A 21,922-nucleotide genomic window follows, 5' to 3' on the forward strand; every position below is an offset into this window, starting at 1 on the left:
GTGTTTCCCTGTATTTTTTGTGCCTAGAGTTTCTGGGTACCTTGTTTTCAGTAGTAGCATAATATTTTTAAATGAATAAATAGCATCTATCAATGTTATAAAACAGCTCTGTAAAATTAGTGGTGCAACTATATTAATGCAAATAATCCCTTCTTTTGAAAGAGTAAAAGCAAAAACAATAGGTGCACTTACATACTCTACTATAGTTGGGAACTGTTAGGGTTTATATTGTCAGCATCCAATATAAACCCTGATATCAGGAGGCAGTCAGTAAGCATTGATCAAAAGAATAGATTCTTAGTCAAAGGAGGACTAACAAAATATGAGAATGCTACCATGAAATCTGCATTTATAATCTAGAAGCATCACCCTGTCATGACAGTAGGCATAGTGGGGATGGGGTGGCAGTTGAAGAATCTAATCAGTAAAACCATAGGGGCCAGTGGAGTCATTTAAGTAAGATAAGATGGGCGTGTGGTCTAAATTCAGGGCTGAAAAGGAGGGGTCTGGTCTGAGTTATTTAGAAGTTAGGCTGAAGAAAATGTGTTGACTTCTTACATGTGGTAATAATGGAAAAGGGGAAATATGGGATGATTCCCAGGATTATTGCTTGCGGAAACTGTGGTGCCATAATTGTGGTGCCAAAACAACAAAATCAAGGAGAGGTACGAGGGGATACAGCAATCTCTAAGAATAAACACTTAGTGGTTGGATTAATTGCAATGGCTAAACCTTAATAATAACTGCCATTATACAAAAACAGTCATGGCTAAGAAAGGGAAAAACTATATTGTTTTGAAATTCAAACACATCTCTCAATGACAGGCTCTAATGGAGGAGTGTCCTTTAGTTCAAAAACAAATCGTTGGGCTTGACTTTAAGTATAAACAGAGTTCTAATTAATAATTTTGCTACTCATTCCCTAATGTGCTTTTTACATTAAATTTATTTGCACATTTCTCCCTTTTATTTTAGAGTATTTGGGGGGGGGGCTACTCAAATATGGGTCTGGATCACGCATCACCCGTTTTAGCAGTCTGGCAGACAGCAGGTACCTACTAACATTAATGATTGGGCCTTCACGGAGCTTTGAGAGTCACACCTCGCATTCACTAAAGAAGAGGGATAAGGCTGATCAGTGTCAAGGGTCTGGATTTAGAGTTTCCTCACAAGTTTCAGGGTGGCGTTGACGCCTCAGCTGGATGGAGCAGCAGCTTCACTCCTGAGCGCTGAGGAAACTTCCTAAGTCCCCTTCCCTCACGCTGGGAAGGAAAGACAGAGCCAGTCGTGAATGAGGCAGACTTGACTGCACTGAGAGAAATCTGAGGCCCTCTGCCTCGTGGCGAACATCCAGCTGAACTTATAATTAACACTCTATCTGCCATGTTTTACCCTGAAAAAATGTCCTTTACCTTGATTATCTTTTTAAAATGTCCAGGGAGCCAGAATGGGCGAAGGAAGGGAACTGCATGTGTAAATGTGGTGTGCCTACCTCTGAGAGAGATTAGAAACTAATCAAGCCCACAGACATGTTCCTTCTCTTGCCCTTATATTTACTTCCGGTGAGCCACTTAGGACACTGAAGCTGTACCGTATCCAACAGCAGCAGGTGGCCTGGCAGCATGGCGATGCTTTCCAAAGTGTCTGCTGGACTTCGGGGGAGGAGCTTTAGGGCTTGGTAAACTGATTATGTGTGTCCTGAATTTTAAAAGCTGACTAAATTGCTGAAATGAGGCTGGGTTTCACAACCTGAGTTCAACAATCCTAAAAATGCACAGACCCAAACTCTGCCCTCTTCAAAACGAGGAAGCGTCCCAGTACTGTCAGTGTGTATGTGTCACACAGAAGGTCAGCTTATTGGAGTGGATTCTGATTCAGTAACACTGTCACGGCCAAAGAGAAAGTCTCATATCTGAGGGTAGGTGTCACCGACCAAGTGTCCCTGCAAATGGGTTGGGTATTTTCAGTGCGTGTAATCTAAACAGGAAGAGACTTCGAACAAAGAACTCAAAAGGTGGGCTTCCGGCAGGATTTTTCTGAGTACTTGAGGGGTCATGTTTTGATAAGCACTTTATTTATTGTATGTAAGTTAATCCTCAAAGTAACCTTTTCAGGGAAGTACATTTTCTAGATGAGAATAACTAAGCCCTGGAATGAGGTTAAATCACTTGCCCTGGATTATAGAAAGGCCAGAAAGAGGGAGGGAACGCCAAGATTAAAATTCAAGGACGTCTGACCCCAAAACCTGTGCTTTTGCTCCCATACCACCTTGACTCTCATATACAATCTTTGCCTTAAACTTGAGGTGTCAAAAAGGTATATAGTGTCTCTGTCCCCAGAAGGTTTACAAACTAGTGGAATGATAAAATAACATATGAATATCTAATGCAATACTGAATGTGTTCAATAGGAGAAATACAAAGAATGTGTTAGGACAGTTCAAAGGAGTAATAGATCACACTGGCTTGTGGGATCAGAAATAGGGCTGATTTCAGGAAAAGTTGGTGCTTAAGCCTTCAAGGATGGTTAGAGGCAGAGAAGGAGATAAGAGGGTTTCTAGGCAAATGACAAAGCATGAACATAGTTTGGAGGTAGGATGTAAAGGTGTGATCCGTGACAGGTTCTAAGTAGGGAAGTGATAACTGTTGAATGTGAGGAATGGTAATACGTCAACAGCATACAGAATGCACAAAAGGGGATTAAGACTCTGGAGGTGGGGGAATCAATTGGTGGGTTGATTCAGGAGTCCTAGCAAGAGGGGATGGAGGCCTAAACCATGCTGTCAAGAAAGGAAGTAGAATTTTCACAACGGATATCTGTCACCTCTTTCAGAATAGTAAACAGTTATAAAACACCTGTTCCCAATTGTGCACTATGAAGGCATAAATAAGCAAATGATCATATTATTCTAATAAATATCAAATATCAATAACATGTATGTAACACATTGTGCTTCTTAGCTAATAATGGCAGTAAGCCCTGCAAATTAGGGAGCTAAAAGTTGTCAAGGGTTAAATGACTTGTCCAGTGTCTGCCCAGGATGTCATGTTGAGCTTCTGAAGCTAATGACAAACTGCTTTCTGGCGTGTAACAAAGATTACGTAGCCACTGCCAGTCAAACATGGGGATGTTAAGGAAGGAATGGACCAACCACAGCACTTCCTGTCTGTGCTAAATGTTGTGACACCTGATTTTGCTCCATTTGTACTTGACCACAGACTTTATCATTCTTTAATTATCTCATACATAACATTTTCTCTCCAACCAGATAGAGTGCATTTTGAGGGCTGTAAAGATAGATATCCTAGGGCATAGAAAAAGTGCTGGTCTGGGCCTGGGAGAGATTGTCTAGAGTCCCAGCCCTGCCAATAACCACCTGTGTAACTTGGTTTAAGTCATTTAAACTCTTTGGGCCTCATAATTCTAATAATAGGCGTGATAAGATGAAAGATCACCACCACCACCCACTGCTACGGCCATCACCATCACAATAACAATGACGAACATGTATTAAGCGCCCTTTATGGGCCAGATGCTGGCTAAGAATCTTAAGCACATCATCCCCTTTAATCCTCACAGCACCACTAGGAAGGAACTGAGGCACAAAGAGGTTCGTTAAGGACCCTTCGTAGTTCCTGAAGTCACGGGGTCATACCAGATGACCTTCAATCCTACAGATCCTACAGCCCCTTCTGTGTTCTTAAACAGCTCACCACAGTTTTGTATACACAGTTGATGATCACCATATATGCTTTGAATTAAGGAGAGTAAATAACTACCCTCTCCATTTGTATCCCCCACCTCCAAATTTTAAGCAATACAAATGAAACTTAGAAATCTGTGCAGATATACATAAGTAATAAGGACTGGCTCCTCAACTGTCTTAAGCAGTATTGCAATTACTCTAACCTGAACTTTTTGTGGGTTTTGTTCCACCAAGGAGTTTTTCTCAAAAGGATAACTTTGGGAAATTGTCTCTCCATATGTTCTTTCTTTCTCTTTTTTTTTTTTTTGAAAGATTTTTTATTGGAGAATTGGAGGATGGGAACAGTGCTGGGGAATTGGGGGAAGGGGAACAGACAAGTTGCTGTCCTTTTGTTCTTCAGTTTAGTTGTGGAGGACGTTGATTCACTGGCCCAACTTGGCACCATCATTGCGCTCTTGCAGGGCGAGGCAGATCAGTCGCCGGCTTCTGGACGGCCGCTCACGGAGGCTCCTGACAGCTCTCAGGGCTGCCAGCCACTCACGGTAGCTTATGGCAGCCCACTGCAGCAGGGGCTGCAGCCTACGCCATCACCAGCAACTCATGGGAGCCCAGCTTCAGGTTGAGCTGTTGTTCAGCATCTTAGCTGTGGAGGGCAGTGTCACTGGCCCTCATATGTGGGATCCGAACCGGGCCCTCTGGCGTCCCAAGCCAGCTCTTAACCATCGCGCCACTTGGCCTGCCCTCCATATGTTATTTCTAAGGCATTCGTCCCCCACCCCCTTCTTCCCTGTCATGAGTAGAATGTAGTCTTTGTGTCATTTCTTAATAAATGGTCTGCTATTAAGGAATCATTATAGTAATGTGGGCTATTGGAAGAAAGGGGTTACTTTAGTAGCCAGCCCTCTTAATGACCTGCTCTTCTGTACACATTAGTAGTTGGATAAGGTTGTGGTTATTGAACTTCTGCCATCTACCAGAGACAATCTGCTCAGGCTTGCATTGTTGGAAAGAGAGGATGATGGAAAAAAAAAATTCTATCCAAATTTTCAAGCTCCTCTTCCTGGGAGATGACAGTGCACGGAGTTTACAGCTTGTCCAACAGGAATCGGCGGGAGCGTTAACTAAACGACTAGCATAGCCAGCCTATTGCTGATGGCACACAGCTTCTGAGAGGCTGTGTTCAATGAAATTCAACAAATATTTATGGATCTCTTTTAATGGGCCAGGCACTGCACTAGTTGCTTACGATCCATTGGTGGACATGACGTATAAAAATCCCCGTCCTCGGGGAGGTTTCCATTTTACAGATTAACAATCATCATTGCCCCTTCCTCAAATCTGCATGGCAACTAAAGAATACAGAATCATGGCCAATAGATACCCCTTCCCCTCAAACAACAACAACAACAACAACAACAAAACACTATCAGGATTTAGCACTCCATTTCCAATTTATAAAATAACTATTGAAAAAAAAGAGAGAGAGAGAGAGATTTCTCTCCAGATTACATAATCCATGTACTCCCAGAGACTTAGGGAACTTGTACTTTATGACAGCCATGGGGGGGTGGGGGCAGGTTAAGGTCCAACAACAGCACACAGTTCCATGGGCCCAGCACAATTTCATGTTGTTTTGCATTCTAGTGGCAAAGATCTTGTGAGAAAGTCCATGTCACTGGCACAAAAGGAGTGAACATGGGAAAATACTTGTTCGTCTTTCTCTCAAAGGCGCAGCTGTAAAACCCACAATGCTATGAAAACTCAAGCAAATCTGGAATCATCGTTAAAAGGAATTAACTTGGAATGTAATTTATGCAAGAAAATTCAACTTCTTTGTTATTTCCTTTCACCGTCATATGCTTCCTGAACACTACCTACAAGAGAGGGCTTTCAGAAAGAAAAAAAATCAGTATAGCAAAATTAACTCATTTTATCAATTTGTGCTTTCGGCCAGAGTTTCCTGATGATGGCTGTGAGGGGCTGTAAAACTGATGAATTTGCATGGAAAAAGAAACCAGTGTAAGTAATTTGTGTAAGAGGTAACAGGGACATGGACTGCCATAATTCAGACACCCTGCAGATAGCAGCCTGCTGCAGTGTGAGCAGTTATGGGTTAGAAAAATGACCACACTGCAGTCAGTCTGACTTGAATGGAAATCAATCATAAAGGTACTTTCTCTGCAGCTTGTACACCACAGTCTTCAGCAACTCCCTTGCCAAGCAGATTTCTGGTCTGTAAACCGTGTGCTGATCTCCTTTTTCAACCCTTCCTTTCTGAAAGGTCTGACCAAATACGGGCTACGGGTATGGTTTTCCAGAACGGAAACATAAAAGAAAGGCACTGAACTAAAATGAGTATTCCCCCTATGTGAAAATGAACTTTGCTGCTATCCTAAGATGTAAGCGATGCTTTTTCTGAAATGTAGCATTAGGTGCCAAAAGCCAGCAGAATGTTTACCCCCATCCAAGGCACCTGCTAACACAGACGGAGCACCATTTTCACATATCCACATTTTGTGGACACAAGTTAAGGAATATGTGTGTTTGTGGTGGCAGAAGAGGTAAACACAGGAATTTTCATTTCTAAAAATGTTTTCCTTTTACTAAAAGAGGAACAATTCCCTGATGTCATCTTCCTCCCCACTCCAAATCATGAAGATGGTTTATCTTTGATAGATAATTATTGTAAGTTCAATTTGTAAAATAAATGTATTCAGGCACTTGATTGCCTTAAAGAAAGCTCAGTCTTAGGCCCCAAGAAACTTAGAGATCTACTCTATAAAGAAAGTACCTGTTTCCTAGTTATTTTTGCATTCTCCTCAGCACACATATAGCTTCATATAGCAAACATGCAACAAACATTTACAGAATCGAACTAAAATTATATGAGCTTGTTAATGACAAATAGCTAAGAACTAATATTTATTGAGCATTTGCTTTGTGCCAGACAAGGTGCTAGGTGTTTTACCTGAATTATCTCATTTCACCCTTGCTTCATCCCCATGGAATATGTATTTGTATTATTCTCATTGACAAATGAGAAAATTAGTTGTGAGGTTAAGTTATATGATCACAATCACACAGTTACATAAATGACAGAGCAGGGATTTGAACCCAGGTATCTCTATATATCTGCCCAAACAAGCAAAGGTAAAACCCACATTTCCAGTCTCCCTGTTTTTCCTTTGTCATCAATTCCTGGGAGATGAATTCAACAGGATTTAAATAGAAAAATAATTGTCACCTACCACTTACCTGGCAAAGCTCTAGCTCATTGTGTCCCTTCTCACTTCTTTGTTTTTATAGGTCTTTTAGAGTCACGAGTGTCAGCCAGTGCTTCATGGGCTACAGAGCCCAACACTGGGTCTAGCAGAGCAATCCACCCACTAAGGGGGTGGGAGGTGAGGGGTGGGGGTGGGGGAGCAGTGCTGACTGGTCTCCTGCATTAGTGGCTTCTGCCTGTGGGACTGAAATTGATTTTCTGCAATTTAGAGTATCATCTCGTCTTAGCTTTTGGTTGAGGTCAAATGTGGTACCCATTTAGTATCTGATACAGCCTCGGCCATGAGATAGGTCTTCCCTGACAGGGGATGATTTGATGATCTATAAAACAGAGAAGGACTTCTAAACATAAGCCCCTTAACCAAGACTGCAGTGGGACTACCTGACCAATAGCTATTAGGAAACCAAACTATATCAACACAGTCCTAGCCCAACAACCTACAAATGCAGCTACCTACGATAATAGTTCTCAATATTTTCACCAAGAACTGTCTGATTTTTTTTGTCATCCATCTACTGAAAAATCCTAATATGGACTCACATCAATCACATGCTGGATGAGCTCAGTTCTAGTATTTGACCTCACATGAGGCTTTGCTGAGAGTGGGCTCCACCAGTCTCGCCCTAGACATGCCTACAGGGTCACCAACAAGTGTTTGTAATAAGCAAGAGGCAGCTAGAATAAGATATCTGTGGTCTAATTGTGGGGTAACATAGGATTTCTGTCAGGCTTTGGAAATCCTAAAAATGCCTTTTAATTCCCCAATGTTACCTATTTGATATCTGTTCTTAAAAAAAATTGAGTCATATGAGTGCATAAATAAAAGTTTACCAAAAACCACGTTGTCAGTAACGACCTCCGGCATGCTCCAGTTACTCTCAGGGAGTTTTTATGTCCATATTTTAAGACAAAGCAAATTTTCAAATATTTTAGAACTAAGTACTACTTTTAAAAAACTCTGATAAAAATGATCGAGGTGTGGCTAGCCACTTAAAAAGTTGTTAATGTGTCAGTGTTAGATTGAGAATTTTAAAACATCTTGTTATCCATTAGATATCCTGGAAGAGAAGATTCCAGAATAATGCAGAGACATGGGCTTTGGCTGAAAACTTGAGGAAGAAGAATTTTCTGGCTTCCTAAAACAGATAAATTAGATCTAGTATTAACATGTTCTTATTCTATTGCAATTATTTATTTTGAAGGGGTCACTAGAATGACCCTTCTAATAAATTGATTTTTGAAACATGAATTCTAAAATCGGTCCTTTTAAATTTACAAACACGCACACACACACACATACACACACTCACACACACATACACACACACATAGAAAGAGAGACAGGCACACAGCACACACAAAAGGCATACAGACACACATACACATCTTTAATAAATTTTCTGATAATTTCATCAGCCCAAGGATCAGCTCTGAGGACACAGTGAAAGATCAGGGACAAGGGCTTTGTTCAATAATAACCCTAGTCGTTATCATTGCTGAGTATTTACTACATGCTAGATACTTGACATTCTCTCATTTAATTCTCAAAACATTCTTGAGAGGTCTTACTATTTCCAGAACTCACACTTAGGCCCAGCACACAGTTGGTACTTAATAAATATTTGTTGATTGAATGAATGATTGTTACCTATGAGGTGAACACAGCTGACAAGGGTTAAATATTGCCCAACGTCATCTAGTTAACAAGTGGCAGAGCCAAAACCCCAATTCTATATCCTAGACTTTTTTATTATGTCATGCTGCCATCTTTCATATAGATTTTATAGAATATATTACACATAAGAAGCATACCAATGAAAAGGATTAGAAATAGATGAACAGACTAAAAGAGATCATGATAACAAATTAGTAGGTACATCAAGGTGTTATGTTGTCTGCTTCTCCCTGAGTCAAATCTTTACAATAAAGAATGTTCCTAATTTGGTAAGTTTAACAAAAGCTTTAGCTAAGACAGAGAACAGAAGGCCCCCTAAATCCTATATGAGAATTCTCGCTGCCATCTCTAACCAGGAAGGTTGTAAGAATATGAGTGTAACACGAAGGACTGGACTTTCACGCATAGGGTTGACTGATGAATCTCCCGATGTCATAAGCTTCTTCTTACTATAGTTCTAATTTCAGCCAACATGGTGGTCATAAGACCACTACTGGGGACACAAGGTGTATGCACATTTCAGTTTGTAAATAAGGGTGGGATGCCTCTTACTTTATGTGTTTCTTTCTCTATTGGGTGAGGCGAGTAGGACAGGAAAAAATCGTATTTGGCCACCCATACGGTGAGCTGGGATTCAGAAGAAAGAGTAGTTTGACAAAAATTTCTATTACTACCAGTCTTTTCCATTTGCTGCCAGCTTTACTGTCCAAATATTCACCCCAAATATGTAAAAAAAAATTAAAAGAAAAAAATTATACAACAAAATACCCTTCTGAGCTAATTCAATTTCAGTATTTATTTTAAAATTTTATTGGATTATAGCAGAGGAAACCCACTAAATTAAGCCAGCCGGACTGGCATTTTTCTTTCTATGAGTATGGCAATATTTATTATTTTATCTCTCTATGAAGGGCTGATTAAAACTAGAAACTGAAACATTTGCAATGTCATAATATATTCAGGGTAAGGTGGCTTAGACAGGAGACATGAAAAAATATATAGGGCTAATCAGCGTTTTCTATTCCATACCTTCACAGATTTTCTTTAAAAACTCTGGAAGAGGAGCCATTGACTTTTACAGATGGAAAATGTGTGATGTTCATTTTAAAATTACTAGTAGAGCCTGCTATTGACCATCTAATTATGCCGAGTTCCATTTATAAACATAGCTAACCACTAAGTTTATGGAGACTTTTTGTGCTGCTTTAATAGGATATTGATCGCGAGCATAGTTGGAGTGGACTGCCATTGAATTGTATAATGGCAAACAAAAGGCAAGGTCACAGCCACTGTTCATGCTAGGGCTGCGGTCCATTTTTTATTATAATCTTTTTGTTTCCTCCTTTAATGCTCAAGCCCAAATGGCTTCTTTAAAAGGAGAGCTTGCCAACGAATATAACCTATTTCTAAAATTAATTTCCATGCAATGGTCATAGCTATCGTGTTACTGAACAGAGGAGAACCCACTGGCCACTTGTGCAGAAAAGAAAGTTTCCGATGTATTTCCCTTTAATAAAGATCTAAAACACTGCAACTATTTAAATAGCACCCCAAAGAACTGGACATCTGGGATCTCTTATCCTATACCAATTTCCTGATGAATCCTTTGCAAAAATCATTTTATGATGTTCAAGTTTTGTCTTGCTCCTATCCAAGAGCTTCATTTTTCTTAGTGTACCTTATAACTGAGGTAATTCTGCTGTAGCAGCTACATCATGCCAGGTTAGACTATTGTCAATAGGTCATACTAAATAGCAGACCAGAAACTCCAGTGGATGGCTATGGCTACTCAAAGACATACAAAAGACCTAGGGACTTAAAAAAAGAAATTTGGATCATAACAATGATTCCTGTGTGAGCATATAGAAATAGTCCACATGTCAAAGGCAGAAAACAGCCACTAGGGTGCCACCTCATGCCAGGCTGAGGCATATGCCTGGCTCTATTCACTCCCACTCTCCATTGACAAACAGCTCGGGAATCCTGTAGCCACCCAGCAGCCCAGCTTTGTGGCAGAGCCAGGACAATTCAGCTGCTGGATTTTAATAGATTCTGCAGCAGTGCAACAGGAACCAAAAATCAGTCTGGGTAACTGAGAGTGGTTTTCACACCCAAGGACTCTAAGGGCTGGCCACAGTGTACTGAGAACCCTGGCTTTTCAAAATTCCAGGGCCATGAAGTCATCCCCAGCCACGAAGTTTACTTAACCCTTGCAGCCGGCTCTGGGGGGTACAAACCACTGCTGGAAAACTAGAACCCGCCGGGCCAGAGTCACAATGGCCTGTGTGTATTTGCGGTTTTCCTCTTTCCCAGTGAAGTATTTAGGGTTTGAGAGTCACTCCACCAACTTCAAGTAAAATAGTCAGCACTTTAGAAGGAAATGGGCAGAAGTAGTGGATTTTTCAGGAGGATTTTCTGGGTTCATACCAGGAAGGCTATTTGACAGCCTCAGAGCACACACTTGGAGGAAAACACTGGTACAAAATAAACAAGAGCGAGTGCTGACGAGACAGCTATCTAAGCAGCACCATTTAGCAGCTAGTAGAGTGGGCTCTCTTTGTGGCAACTTCATGGGAAAGAGCCCCATCTGAAAATGCTGCTAGAAGGCTTTGTTTGAAAATGCAGCATCATGTAAGAGTCATTTCAACAGATGGTTCCTGTCCCTTTCCTCACAGTATTAGGCTAAAACAACTTCAGTGATTCTGAACTGCATTGTTAACACTTGTAAACCCCTTCCCCCCAAACAGAGAAGACTTCTCTTCTTCTCTGGCACAGTGTCTAGTGGCCTGAATAGTGGTCCTCTCTCCCCTGAGAGAAAGTAATAAATAAGAAGAACAACTTTCAGATGGTCCTATCACATGGGGGGAAAGGTAGGCAGAGAACAAATATACATTAACTTTTATGCTACAGTACTTCCTTTGCTGCTAAGAGAAATAGGACTCTACTTTCTTGCCTTTCATGGACTCTAGATAATGCAAAACAAATTAAAAGGTGGGAGGCAAGGGTGAGAGGGGAGTTGGCGGGAAACAGCAGAAGTCCCTAATTCCAACAGCTCTGTGCATCTGATCTGACTCTCACCTCTGCATGTGTGAGGCTAAGCCAGCAGCTTTCTCTTGAGCTTCTCTGCCATTGCCACCCTGGAGTAACACGATTATAAACAACAAACTTAGCACACAGTTATTTCAGTGACTTCTCATGAGGAAATACTGAAATAGCGCCTCCCTCCTATCTTAAATTCAAAGGTAGGAAAACTAAAAACAGAAACTGTAAACCTGGGGAAAGTAAATATTTATATTAGCAAATTTAAAAATTGAATACTAAAGAGCCAGGAAAAGGGAAGATTTCAAGCTAAGGCCACCATTAATGTGAAATTTCCAGGTCATATATACGGTCGTTACATGTGGTTGGGGGACCAAGATGGGGCTGGGATAGGTAAGAGGGGTGAAGAAACAATTTGCAGCACTGGAAGAAATCCTAAGACATTGATACCATTAAAAACATCGGGGTAAAAGACAAAACTACAGAAATTTAAAAGATTACTGGTTGGGGGAGAGGGCGATAAATAGAGCACAGGTGATTTTTAGGGACGTGAAACTATTCTGTATGATCCTGTAATAATGGATACATGTCCTCATGCATTTGTTAAAGCACATAGACAGTCCAACATAAACAGTGAACCCTAATGTAAACTATGGACTTTAGCTAATATAATGTGTCAATACCCTCTCATTAATTGTAACAAATGTACCACACTAGGAAAAGATGTTACTAATAGGGGGAATGGTATAAGGGGTGTTTTGAAATTCTGTACTTTCTGTTAACCAAAAACCATACAACTAAACGGCTCTGAAAACAATCTAGTCATTAAAAAACAAAACAAAACAAAACAAAAAAAAACATACCAGAAAACAAATCCAGAAGAAAAATTTTTAATTAAGTGTTTTACTTGTTTTGGTTGACATAAATATAGTTTTAACCTTTTTCAATGCACCAATTAACAATCTAAAGGTTTATCAACCCTAACAAGAAACAATTATTTAACAAAAGCACAGAATCTTTGGGTTCTGCTTAGTTTTATAAAGCAGTTATAGGAAAGGTCATGATAAAAATGTCTGCAGTCAGCTAGCTGAGTACAGGAAAGTAAAAAGAGCAACTTTCTTAGCCTCTTTGAGCACTGTGGTTGGTGTCTATCTGTTAAAAGGGACCAAGAGCAGCAACCACGGGAGGACTGGACGAGATATGTTTATGAAATGCCTAGGACAATGCCTGGCACGCGGAGTATGCTTGATAAATGCTAGCTACTATAATTTTTCATATTAGTGTTGGATCACGCTCTTAACAGGGCTAACATCATGCATTTCATCAACTTATGTGCCAGTGAGCTTATTGCTATTTTAGGGTTGCAGAATGCACCCAGCCCCATTCATCTGTAAAAAGTGTCTGCCGCACCTCTAAAACGGGCGCTTAGCTATTCCAGCATGGGCAAGGGTGCAGCACTGCAAGGACTGGTTATGGATTTCGACTTCATCATGTGGTTTGAGTGTTAAGTCTTTCGGAAAGGTGTGTGGGTCAGGAAACCTGACCTGAGGGATCCTTACCCCAGCAGCCAAGGCAATCTTGAGACATCTCCCTGACCAACCTGGACTAAAGATCTGCAAGGAGGAGGAACCCTGGATGGCAGTTTGGCCCGAAGCCACGGTTTAGCTGACACAGCCCAACCCCACTCTCGCCAAACAGTTTCAGTCAGCACGAGGCCATGTGTGAGTGAGTCCTAGAGCGATTACGCAGCAGTGTGCAGAATCAAAAAGCATTCAATAGCTGAAGGACACTCGTGAGGCCAGGCATGTAACACAAGCCCCTAAACAGGGAAAGGAAACCAAACCAGGTCCCTCTGCAAATTCAATCTGTGGTCCAGCCATACCCTCTGGCAGTTTGGAAGGCAGGTTTAGGATTCACTGGGCAACCAGGCCATCGTAGGCTGCATGGAGGTCTGATCAAGCTTGGGACTAATAAGCCTTGGGATATAAGACCTTAACGGGACGTACAAAAAGTGGAAGAGGGATGTGATTCTGGGGATGGTTCTGAGCAGCATGAGCCTTCCCATACGACCCCCAGGCCTCGAGACACTGATGGTAATGAAGACTAAATGCAAGCATTAGAGCAGCCAGGGTAGATTAAAAAGGTCTAGTGCTCCAGTCTTAGAGTTCAAAGGATTTTCACTCCTGAGGCTATGTTTAGATCCTAGTAAGGGCTCAATAAATGTGTTTCCCTGTAATGCCACTATGACAGTTACACTCTGATATATACAACCTATATGACTATTATTAAAATTATAAGAAAAATATGAGATAGTGATCGTTTTTAAGAGTCCTAAAAAGTAAAAAGAAGTGTACACACACACACACACACACACACACACACACACATTGTTATTCGTCTATGGCAAATAACTGGCTAATCAGCTATGCTAGAGAAGCATGTATCCTCCAAGTTAACAAGGCAATCTGTTCTCTACTTCACTGGCTAGGGTTGGTATTTTAAGCATATTTCATAATATGACAGCAACTCTTCCCTTCTATCTCACAACCTGCCACTGCTAATGACTCCTGGCTTAGGGTTCCGACCCCCCTACACCAGGATACCCCTGCATCAACCAAGGATCCCTGACTCCCAGAATTCTAACACCCATAGTTACCTTCCTGCAATTTTCTCTGTCTAGCCTCACATTGTAGATTTCTTCCAGTTCTCTTGGGCCAGTCTAATAACATGGATTCTAGCATTATATAGATTTAACTTAACCATTTACCCACCACTTGGCTTTGGGCAAATGACTTCAACAGACCCACAGTTTAACTCATTTGTAAAAATGAGAGTAATTTCTTATCTGACATGTTTATTGCAAGGATTAACTTATGTAACTTAGCACAATGTCTGGCAGATAGTGAATGCTCAACAGAGATTCCCTGTCTATTCCCGGACGCCCAGATCCCCTGCTTTATATACCATTTTTGGATTCTTTAGAGCCTTCCAGCCTTATGAAATAAGAGAAGATAGAATCCAAAACTGTGAGATCAAGATGACTTGGCTTGCTTGACCTGACATCTTGCCATAAGATCGACTGGTTTACTCTGTCAATCTTGCAAGACAGTAATTCAGTGAATGGGTGGTGGTGGTGGTGGTAATGAACTTGAAAAGAAAGTATTTCTTTTACTCCACCTTATTCCACAAATGATTTGCTTCAGCTTGAAACCAAGTTTAACAATGTAAATTTTATCTACAGGTGGTATTTTGAAGTAGGAGGGTGATAAAACATTTTAATATTTGGTATATATTTTTTCTTATGATTGGGACCTCCAACATAGTCATTGTAGGTATGCTTTTAAATAAATACAAAGTGATGTTTTTGAGTGAAGGCAACTGTGTGTGTGTGTGTGTGTGTGTGTGTGTGTGTGTGTGTGAGAGAGAGAGAGAGAGAGAGAGAGAGAGAGAGAGAGAGAGAGAGAGAGAATATCCTATACCTTCTCCTTGGACTATCTGGGTTATGTCATAGCAAAAATACAATCAATGACCCTTTGATCAATGGAACAGGGTGGTGACAGGTGCTCTTAATTCACTGTTGTTGGTGATTATTGACAAGCTGGTAATGATCATGCTGCACTGTGTCACTCATGCTGAGGGCATTAGCATTCTTTAAAGGTCAAATACAATTTTTTTAATGCAGAATTTCTTAGAAATCAGGAAGCCTCAGAAATGTTTTAAGCCAGGCTCACACTATACACTAGGGAATATGTGAGACACTCAGGATTTCAGTTCATTCCCTATGTCTCACGTTAAAATATCAAATTTTCCTGCTTTAAATTCTTGGCTGTTAAACAAACTACGTGGCAAGTCTTCCAATGGGTGGAGGACAAGGGGATTCTGAAAGCTCTTTATGGCTCTAGGATGCCTAGGCAGAAAGGAAGCACAAACCAAAGGCAAATCTGTACCAAATCAAAGCAAAATTATACTTACTCTGTGACACTCTTACTAGTTCAGTCACACTAAAAACACCTGATGTGACAAAACTGTCCTGGAAGCCCAAATGTCCTGGGGAAACAAAAACAAAAGAAACAAAGTGTCATAAATAGAGGATATTTGGCAACAGAATTCTAAACATGAATTTCACTATGATTAAAAAATATGATGTCTAACTTCATATTCTGCTCTGGTTGGAGTTTCTGTGGGAGGGTACAGTCATTTTGATATATAGAAGGGTTTTTTTTGTTTTTTGTTTTGTTTTGTTTTGAATCTGGAGGTTATGGAAAGCTATGACACAACAACTGTGTGATTTTCAAAATGGTTAAAAAAAAAAACTCAACAGGAAATCTGAAACAAAAGACGATTTAAAATAAATGGTTACCTTGGCTGGCCTCTGAGACCTTCACAACTGGTATGAAAACAGCCTACCTAAGAATCAGCCAGGATAGCTAAATTCCCTAACAGTTTTTAAACATTATGCTCTAAAGAAACATCTGATGGGGATTAGCTATCCATTCATTCAAATCAAACAAGATTTAAAGATGTTCTCTTCATTTCTAGAGGCACCACAGGGTAAATCTTTAAAAAGCCAGACTACAAAAAACAAGCCCTAACCCTTGAGACACAAAAACAAATTCTTTTGAGCACAAATAAAAATTTAGATTTGTTTCAAGAACAAGAGGTTTTTGTAGGTGGGTTGATTAAAAAAAAAAAAAGATAAATTAATGGTTCAAAAGGACTTAGTCTTTGAATTTTGTATCTGTTTCATTTTTGCTGGATATAATTAATTTCCTTTAAGATATCTGATATTACATCTATTTTCAACTGCTTATTTATTTTTATAGTATATTCAAGAACATGACATTTATCAATGGCAAGAAATATATAATTGATGCCATGTCATTTCCTCTCTGCCTCTAAAGTTTTCTCATTCTATGCCTCTCACATGGGTACAGCCTAGCTGACAGATCTGTGTGTAGTTAGTGTAATCATCTGCTTTAAAACCAGGGCCTAAGGAGAAGTTGTTGGCTGAAGGGTTTTTTAAAATAACTGTTCTTTGAAATAAGGAATACACCTTTAGGAAATGCCACATAAGAAAACAGACCAATCTGAATCCATAACCAACAGTTCATAAATAAAATTTATGTTATAAACAAAAGTCCACTATGAAAGGGAAGCAAGTTTACCTATGGCATAGTTTATGTACCAATAAATGTGTTAAATGTCATGCATATAAACACATGCAAAAAATCACCATGTTCTGGAAGATTATAAATGGACCTATAAATTCTTTTCCTTTTGGTTACATTGGTCTTCCACATAAGAAATGTATTTTTTTACTGGGATTTAAAAGAAAATTTTCAGTTAATTTTTAAATCAAACACAATCTATGATATTTTAGATTAATAGCTCTCATTTTTAGAATACTCAACAATCATAAATTACTTTTAAAAAGAAAATGGCACTATATGTGGTGATGGATGTTAACGAGACTTATTGTGGTGATCGTTTCCCAATATATCCACATAGCAGATCATGTTGTACACCTGATGTTATGTCAATTATATCTTAATTTTATAAAAAAAGGGAAAAAAAGTATATACACAATTTTTAAAGTGGCAAAATTTCATTTAAAGAATTGCTTAAGAAATTTTATCTCCCAAATAACCCACACCCAGGAACTTAGTTGACGTATTTGGGAAGTGCCTGAGGTGCTGTCTCTTGGATTAGAGAACTGAGAAGTAAAAATAAATAAATCAACCAAAAGTCTCTAACATGGTCTTGGCAAAACAGACTCTCACATCTCTTTCTGTTGTGACAATGTTCACATCACATTTATCCCACAGACCATAACAAAGGAAATCCAGCCACAGAGTACATTAAGTTTGACTTCAAACATGTAACAAAGGAAATTCGCAGTTGAATAGGAAAATCTGGGTTGATCTCCAGCCCTTGCTCATCTCTCTCTGCATGTCACCTGCAGGCCGATACTCGTTTCCGTTCCAACCTCTGGAATTCCTTATTGTAAGGAAAACTTAACATGAATTTCTGCATAGAGTGAATGTGAACACAGGTACTTTAATCCTGCCACCAAAAAAGCAAGCAATATATATTGAAAACTAAGTTTAGTTTGGCACAACGGCTTGGGAGGGGGAAATCCCTGTGTTCATCCATTCAAACCCTCACCCTGTCCCAACGGCCCCTTTTCTTTTGTTCACCTCTTAAAAGTTGGTGTGCTCCAGGGTTTATGTTCATCATATATATATATAACATATATACATATATGTTATATATATATAACATATAAAAATAAATGATATATATTGGACGATTCATTCATTATATACCTGGGGTGCCAAAAAAATGTATATATTTTAAGAGATGTTATCTATATATTCATTTTCTACCAGACAATGCTCGCCATAATCAGATGTGTCTGGATGCTGATGGTAACCACTTTGAACACCTCTTGTAATTGCAGAAGTCAAATGTGACTTGTATTCATTGTTTGTTAACGGTATATATTGAATATTACAATTTTAATACAGTTTTTCCCTTTCTTAAAATGTATATACATTTTTTTGGCCATATATATATATATATATATATATATGTTATTGTCTCCATTTTCATGGTATCAGCTACCAGGCTTGTCTGTGATATTTGGGAAAGCTTGAATAATGTTTCATTCTCCACTGTATTTAATGCCTGGAACAAAGCAGTTAATATGTAAGTATTTGTTGTTGAATGAGTAGATGAATGAATCTATAAGCCAATGACTCTCAAATCTTTATCTTTTGCCAAGATCTCTCTCCTGGGTTCCAAACAAATGAATCAAATGTTTATTGCATATTTCTATCCAGATGGCCCACGGGGATCCTCAGACCCAACATGTCCAAAGCCGAGCTCATTTTCCTCTCCCCAAAAACCTGTTCTTACTCTTTTGACTTCCCTACATCAATGAACCATCCACTGTTCACCTCATTTTCTATGTTTTGCTGTCATCCTTGATGCCTGCCTCATAAATACCCACATCCACCTAATCCTCACTGATTCCATTTCTTACTATTAATATTGCTTGACTCCACGTCTCCTCTTCCCTCTTATGACTGCGGCTCAGGCTTCTCCCAGTTCTCACCAGCCTCCTGACTATGTTGTCTATCATCAGCCTTGGCTTCTCCACTAGTCCATGTTCCACTGTGCAACCAGAGCTGTCTTACTAACAAGTTAAATCTGATGATTCATTCAGTTATTCAACAAATATTTACTGAGTCCCTATCAGGGGCCAGGTGTTGGCCTAGGGGTTTGAGATACAGTCTCTACCTTCAGGGAATTTACAGTCTGTGATTAAAGACAGCTGAAAATGTAAAACAAATGATTTCAAAAATTATAAGTGGTATAAATGATATGAAGGAAACAAATAGGAAAAATTTTAGAAAGGGTGGGTAGGGAAGGTCTCTCTTAAGAGCTGACATCTAAAAGATACTAAGGAAACAGCCAGGAAAAGAAGGGGGGCAGAGCCCTTCTGGCAGAAGATCAGCATGTACAAAGGCCCTGAGGTGGGAAAGAATGAGGTGTTGGAGAATCTAAGATAAAACCAATGCGTTCAGAGCTAAATACCTTGTCAGAAATCTTGCAAGATCCCCACAGAGATTTTAGGGTCCTTCACATGGCATGCAACCTTCATGTAGCCTGTGTTTTCCTCTCCAGGCTCACTTTTTATCTTTTACCTCTTGCTTGCAGCCCTACTCCGTGGCCCAAGTGAATACATGTTCCTCCAAGGTCCTGGCTCAGCCCCTCCCCTCACAGTGTTCCTTCTTCTCAGACTTCCTGTCCTTCCTACTCTTTACATGGACTTCCTGTCAGTCCCACGACTTGTCTTTGGGGCTCAGCTTTGTTGTCATCTCTATCAAGGCCTTCCCTGGTTACTGCACTGTTGGAGAAGCCTTCCTTTCTCTTTTCTTGATATTGACCTACGGTGTTATGTATACCTCTAACCTAGGACTTAACACACTATTGTATTGGGTTGTCAGAAAAGTCATGACGCATTTTTGTGACGAAAAACATAGAAAAAATATGTCGTGACTTTTCCGACAACCCAATAATTATCTCTTTTTCGCATATTAGACTACGAAACCTTTGAGAAAGAGCATCTTCCAGGTCTCCAGCCCCCCACATCCTAACACAGTGCCTGGTATGCAGTGAGCACTTCAGAGATGCCTCTGAATAAACACAACTCAAATTGGGCTCAATATGTGTATTTTCCTTTTCATAAAAACATTGACAGAACTTTATATATATGTATGTATCTATATCTCAATCTCATTCTCTTTCTCATCTCTAGCAGTACAGTTTGAACTAAAACCATGCCAATGTGCATCTGAAAACTATTAAAATGAGCCATCCAAAGGGTCTCTCCAAACTACACAGAACAAGGACAGAACAGACAATTCCTTTAGATACAGTTTCTGATCAAGAAGATGCCATCGGGTTCTCTGATGAAAAACGTCTGAGGGTTGTCCTATTGTTGAGGTTATGGTTCATGTTTTGGGGCCAGGTAAAAACAGAGTTGAAAGGCAGCATTATTTAACGAACATAAGGGGCTAAAAAAAAAAAAGACAGAAATAATTTAGTCTGAAGCATAAACTAGGATCTGTGTGATCCTGAAAAAGTCATTGACAAAACAGCAATTTGGTCTTCCTTCCCCTCCCAGCAACCTGCCTTCTCAGGCTTATTTTAGTAGAATGTGTGTAATTCAGAATGTGGAATATATGTGAATGTAGAATAACAGAAAAATAAAAATAAGAGTAGAATTATTTCAGAAATCCCGATGTAGTATCTCTTCACAGTGGTATGAAATTATCAGATGGCCTTGACTATATTTATAATGTGTCCCCAAGGAAAGGTCTGTGTAAACATGCCATGTAACTTTAAATGACTATGAAACTGGTTTTGTTCCTTCACCAATTATTTGGAAACCACTGATGAACTCCAGAGGAAGACAGCAGTGAGAAATGAAACCTAAGAAATGATGGAAAAAATGACACAGCTAATGTAATTACTAAGCAAATCTGAGTAGATTAATATTTCATTCTCACTAACACAAACCAAATCAGAAAAATGACTTTCAGGGAAATAACACTAATCTAAGTGCTCTACTTTGTTGTAAGATGAGAGAAAAATGGAAAAGAATATAAAAAGGTACATTTAGGTAATTCTGAATTCAGATGTTAGCATTAGAAGATCCTCAGCTGAAAGCTGATTAAACACTCCTGAAAGGTCCCAAGATTTACATTTTGAATAGGGTATCTCAGAAATGAGTGCAAAACATATACTTTTGTTAAGTATGTCTAAGATGAAAAGCCAGATTGCATAATGATCTGACTCTCCAATTGTGAACTACTGTTCAGGAGCAATTGTAGAAGAGACTGAAATGAGGAGCAGATCCTTTTTCATTTTATATAAAATGGCTAAAAAAGTTCATTCCCTGAAGTCTTGTTCAATGAATTCCCAATTAGGGTAGAGATTTCAATACCTTGGAGTCAGTCATACTCGCAGTGGGGAGAGATTAGGCTTTCTGGGAGAGGCAGAAATATAAAAAGCTAAATTATTTTATGGGTGGTTAGGAAAAGCAGCTCTCTTTACCTCGGTGATATCAGCAGTTATGGAAAACGTCATTATATGGGAACTAAATTTCATCTCATGAAGGGACTGAACATCTATCTACCTTTGAACAGGCAGGAAACGGAAAATAGTTCGATTTGCAGAGAAGACAGGTAACCTTGCAGAACTGCTCAGAGGTCGGGGGAAGAAACAGCTGGGAACAAACCATCTAGGGGGTTGGCCTATAAAAAAAAGTTTGAATGTCCACGAAGTGGAACAAATGTATCTGAAGAGGAAAGTTTATACACAAGACAGTATTTCTATTGGTCCTGTTGGGAGAGCAAAGGACTCTCAGCTCTAAATTATCAAATTTCATCTAGCTGATGGATGCAGACCAACCGGAATACAGAGGTCACCGAAAAGAAGGTATCTCTATTCTCTTCGCCTTTGGTAAACAGGTTCTATTTATTACTGGTAAAAGACAGGCCAGTGACCATGTCTACCCATGCTTGGGCTACACAAAGCGACATGAGCTCCCTTATTCTCACACCCTTTATATTCCACAGGAATTTGGGATTCCCTGGGGTGTGCAGGCCCTGAGCTAAATCCCAACGACACTGCTCTCACAGAACTTGCA

General features: G+C 39.7%; 1 protein-coding gene across 7 annotated transcripts in view; it reads right to left on the reverse strand.

The window, feature by feature from the left end:
- Window positions 1-21,922, reverse strand: part of NFIA (nuclear factor I A) — a 382,454-nt gene that overhangs the window by 123,715 nt on the left and 236,817 nt on the right. For all 7 annotated transcript variants that reach the window (XM_019655489.1, XM_019655493.1, XM_019655491.1 and 4 more), the window contains exon 4: window positions 15,676-15,750. In XM_019655489.1, coding sequence (XP_019511034.1) covers window positions 15,676-15,750 — 75 coding nt within the window. The remainder of the gene's footprint in view (window positions 1-15,675; window positions 15,751-21,922) is intronic.

Source organism: Hipposideros armiger, unplaced genomic scaffold (assembly GCF_001890085.2).
Source record: "Hipposideros armiger isolate ML-2016 unplaced genomic scaffold, ASM189008v1 scaffold_240, whole genome shotgun sequence".
Lineage (NCBI taxonomy): Eukaryota > Metazoa > Chordata > Mammalia > Chiroptera > Hipposideridae > Hipposideros > Hipposideros armiger.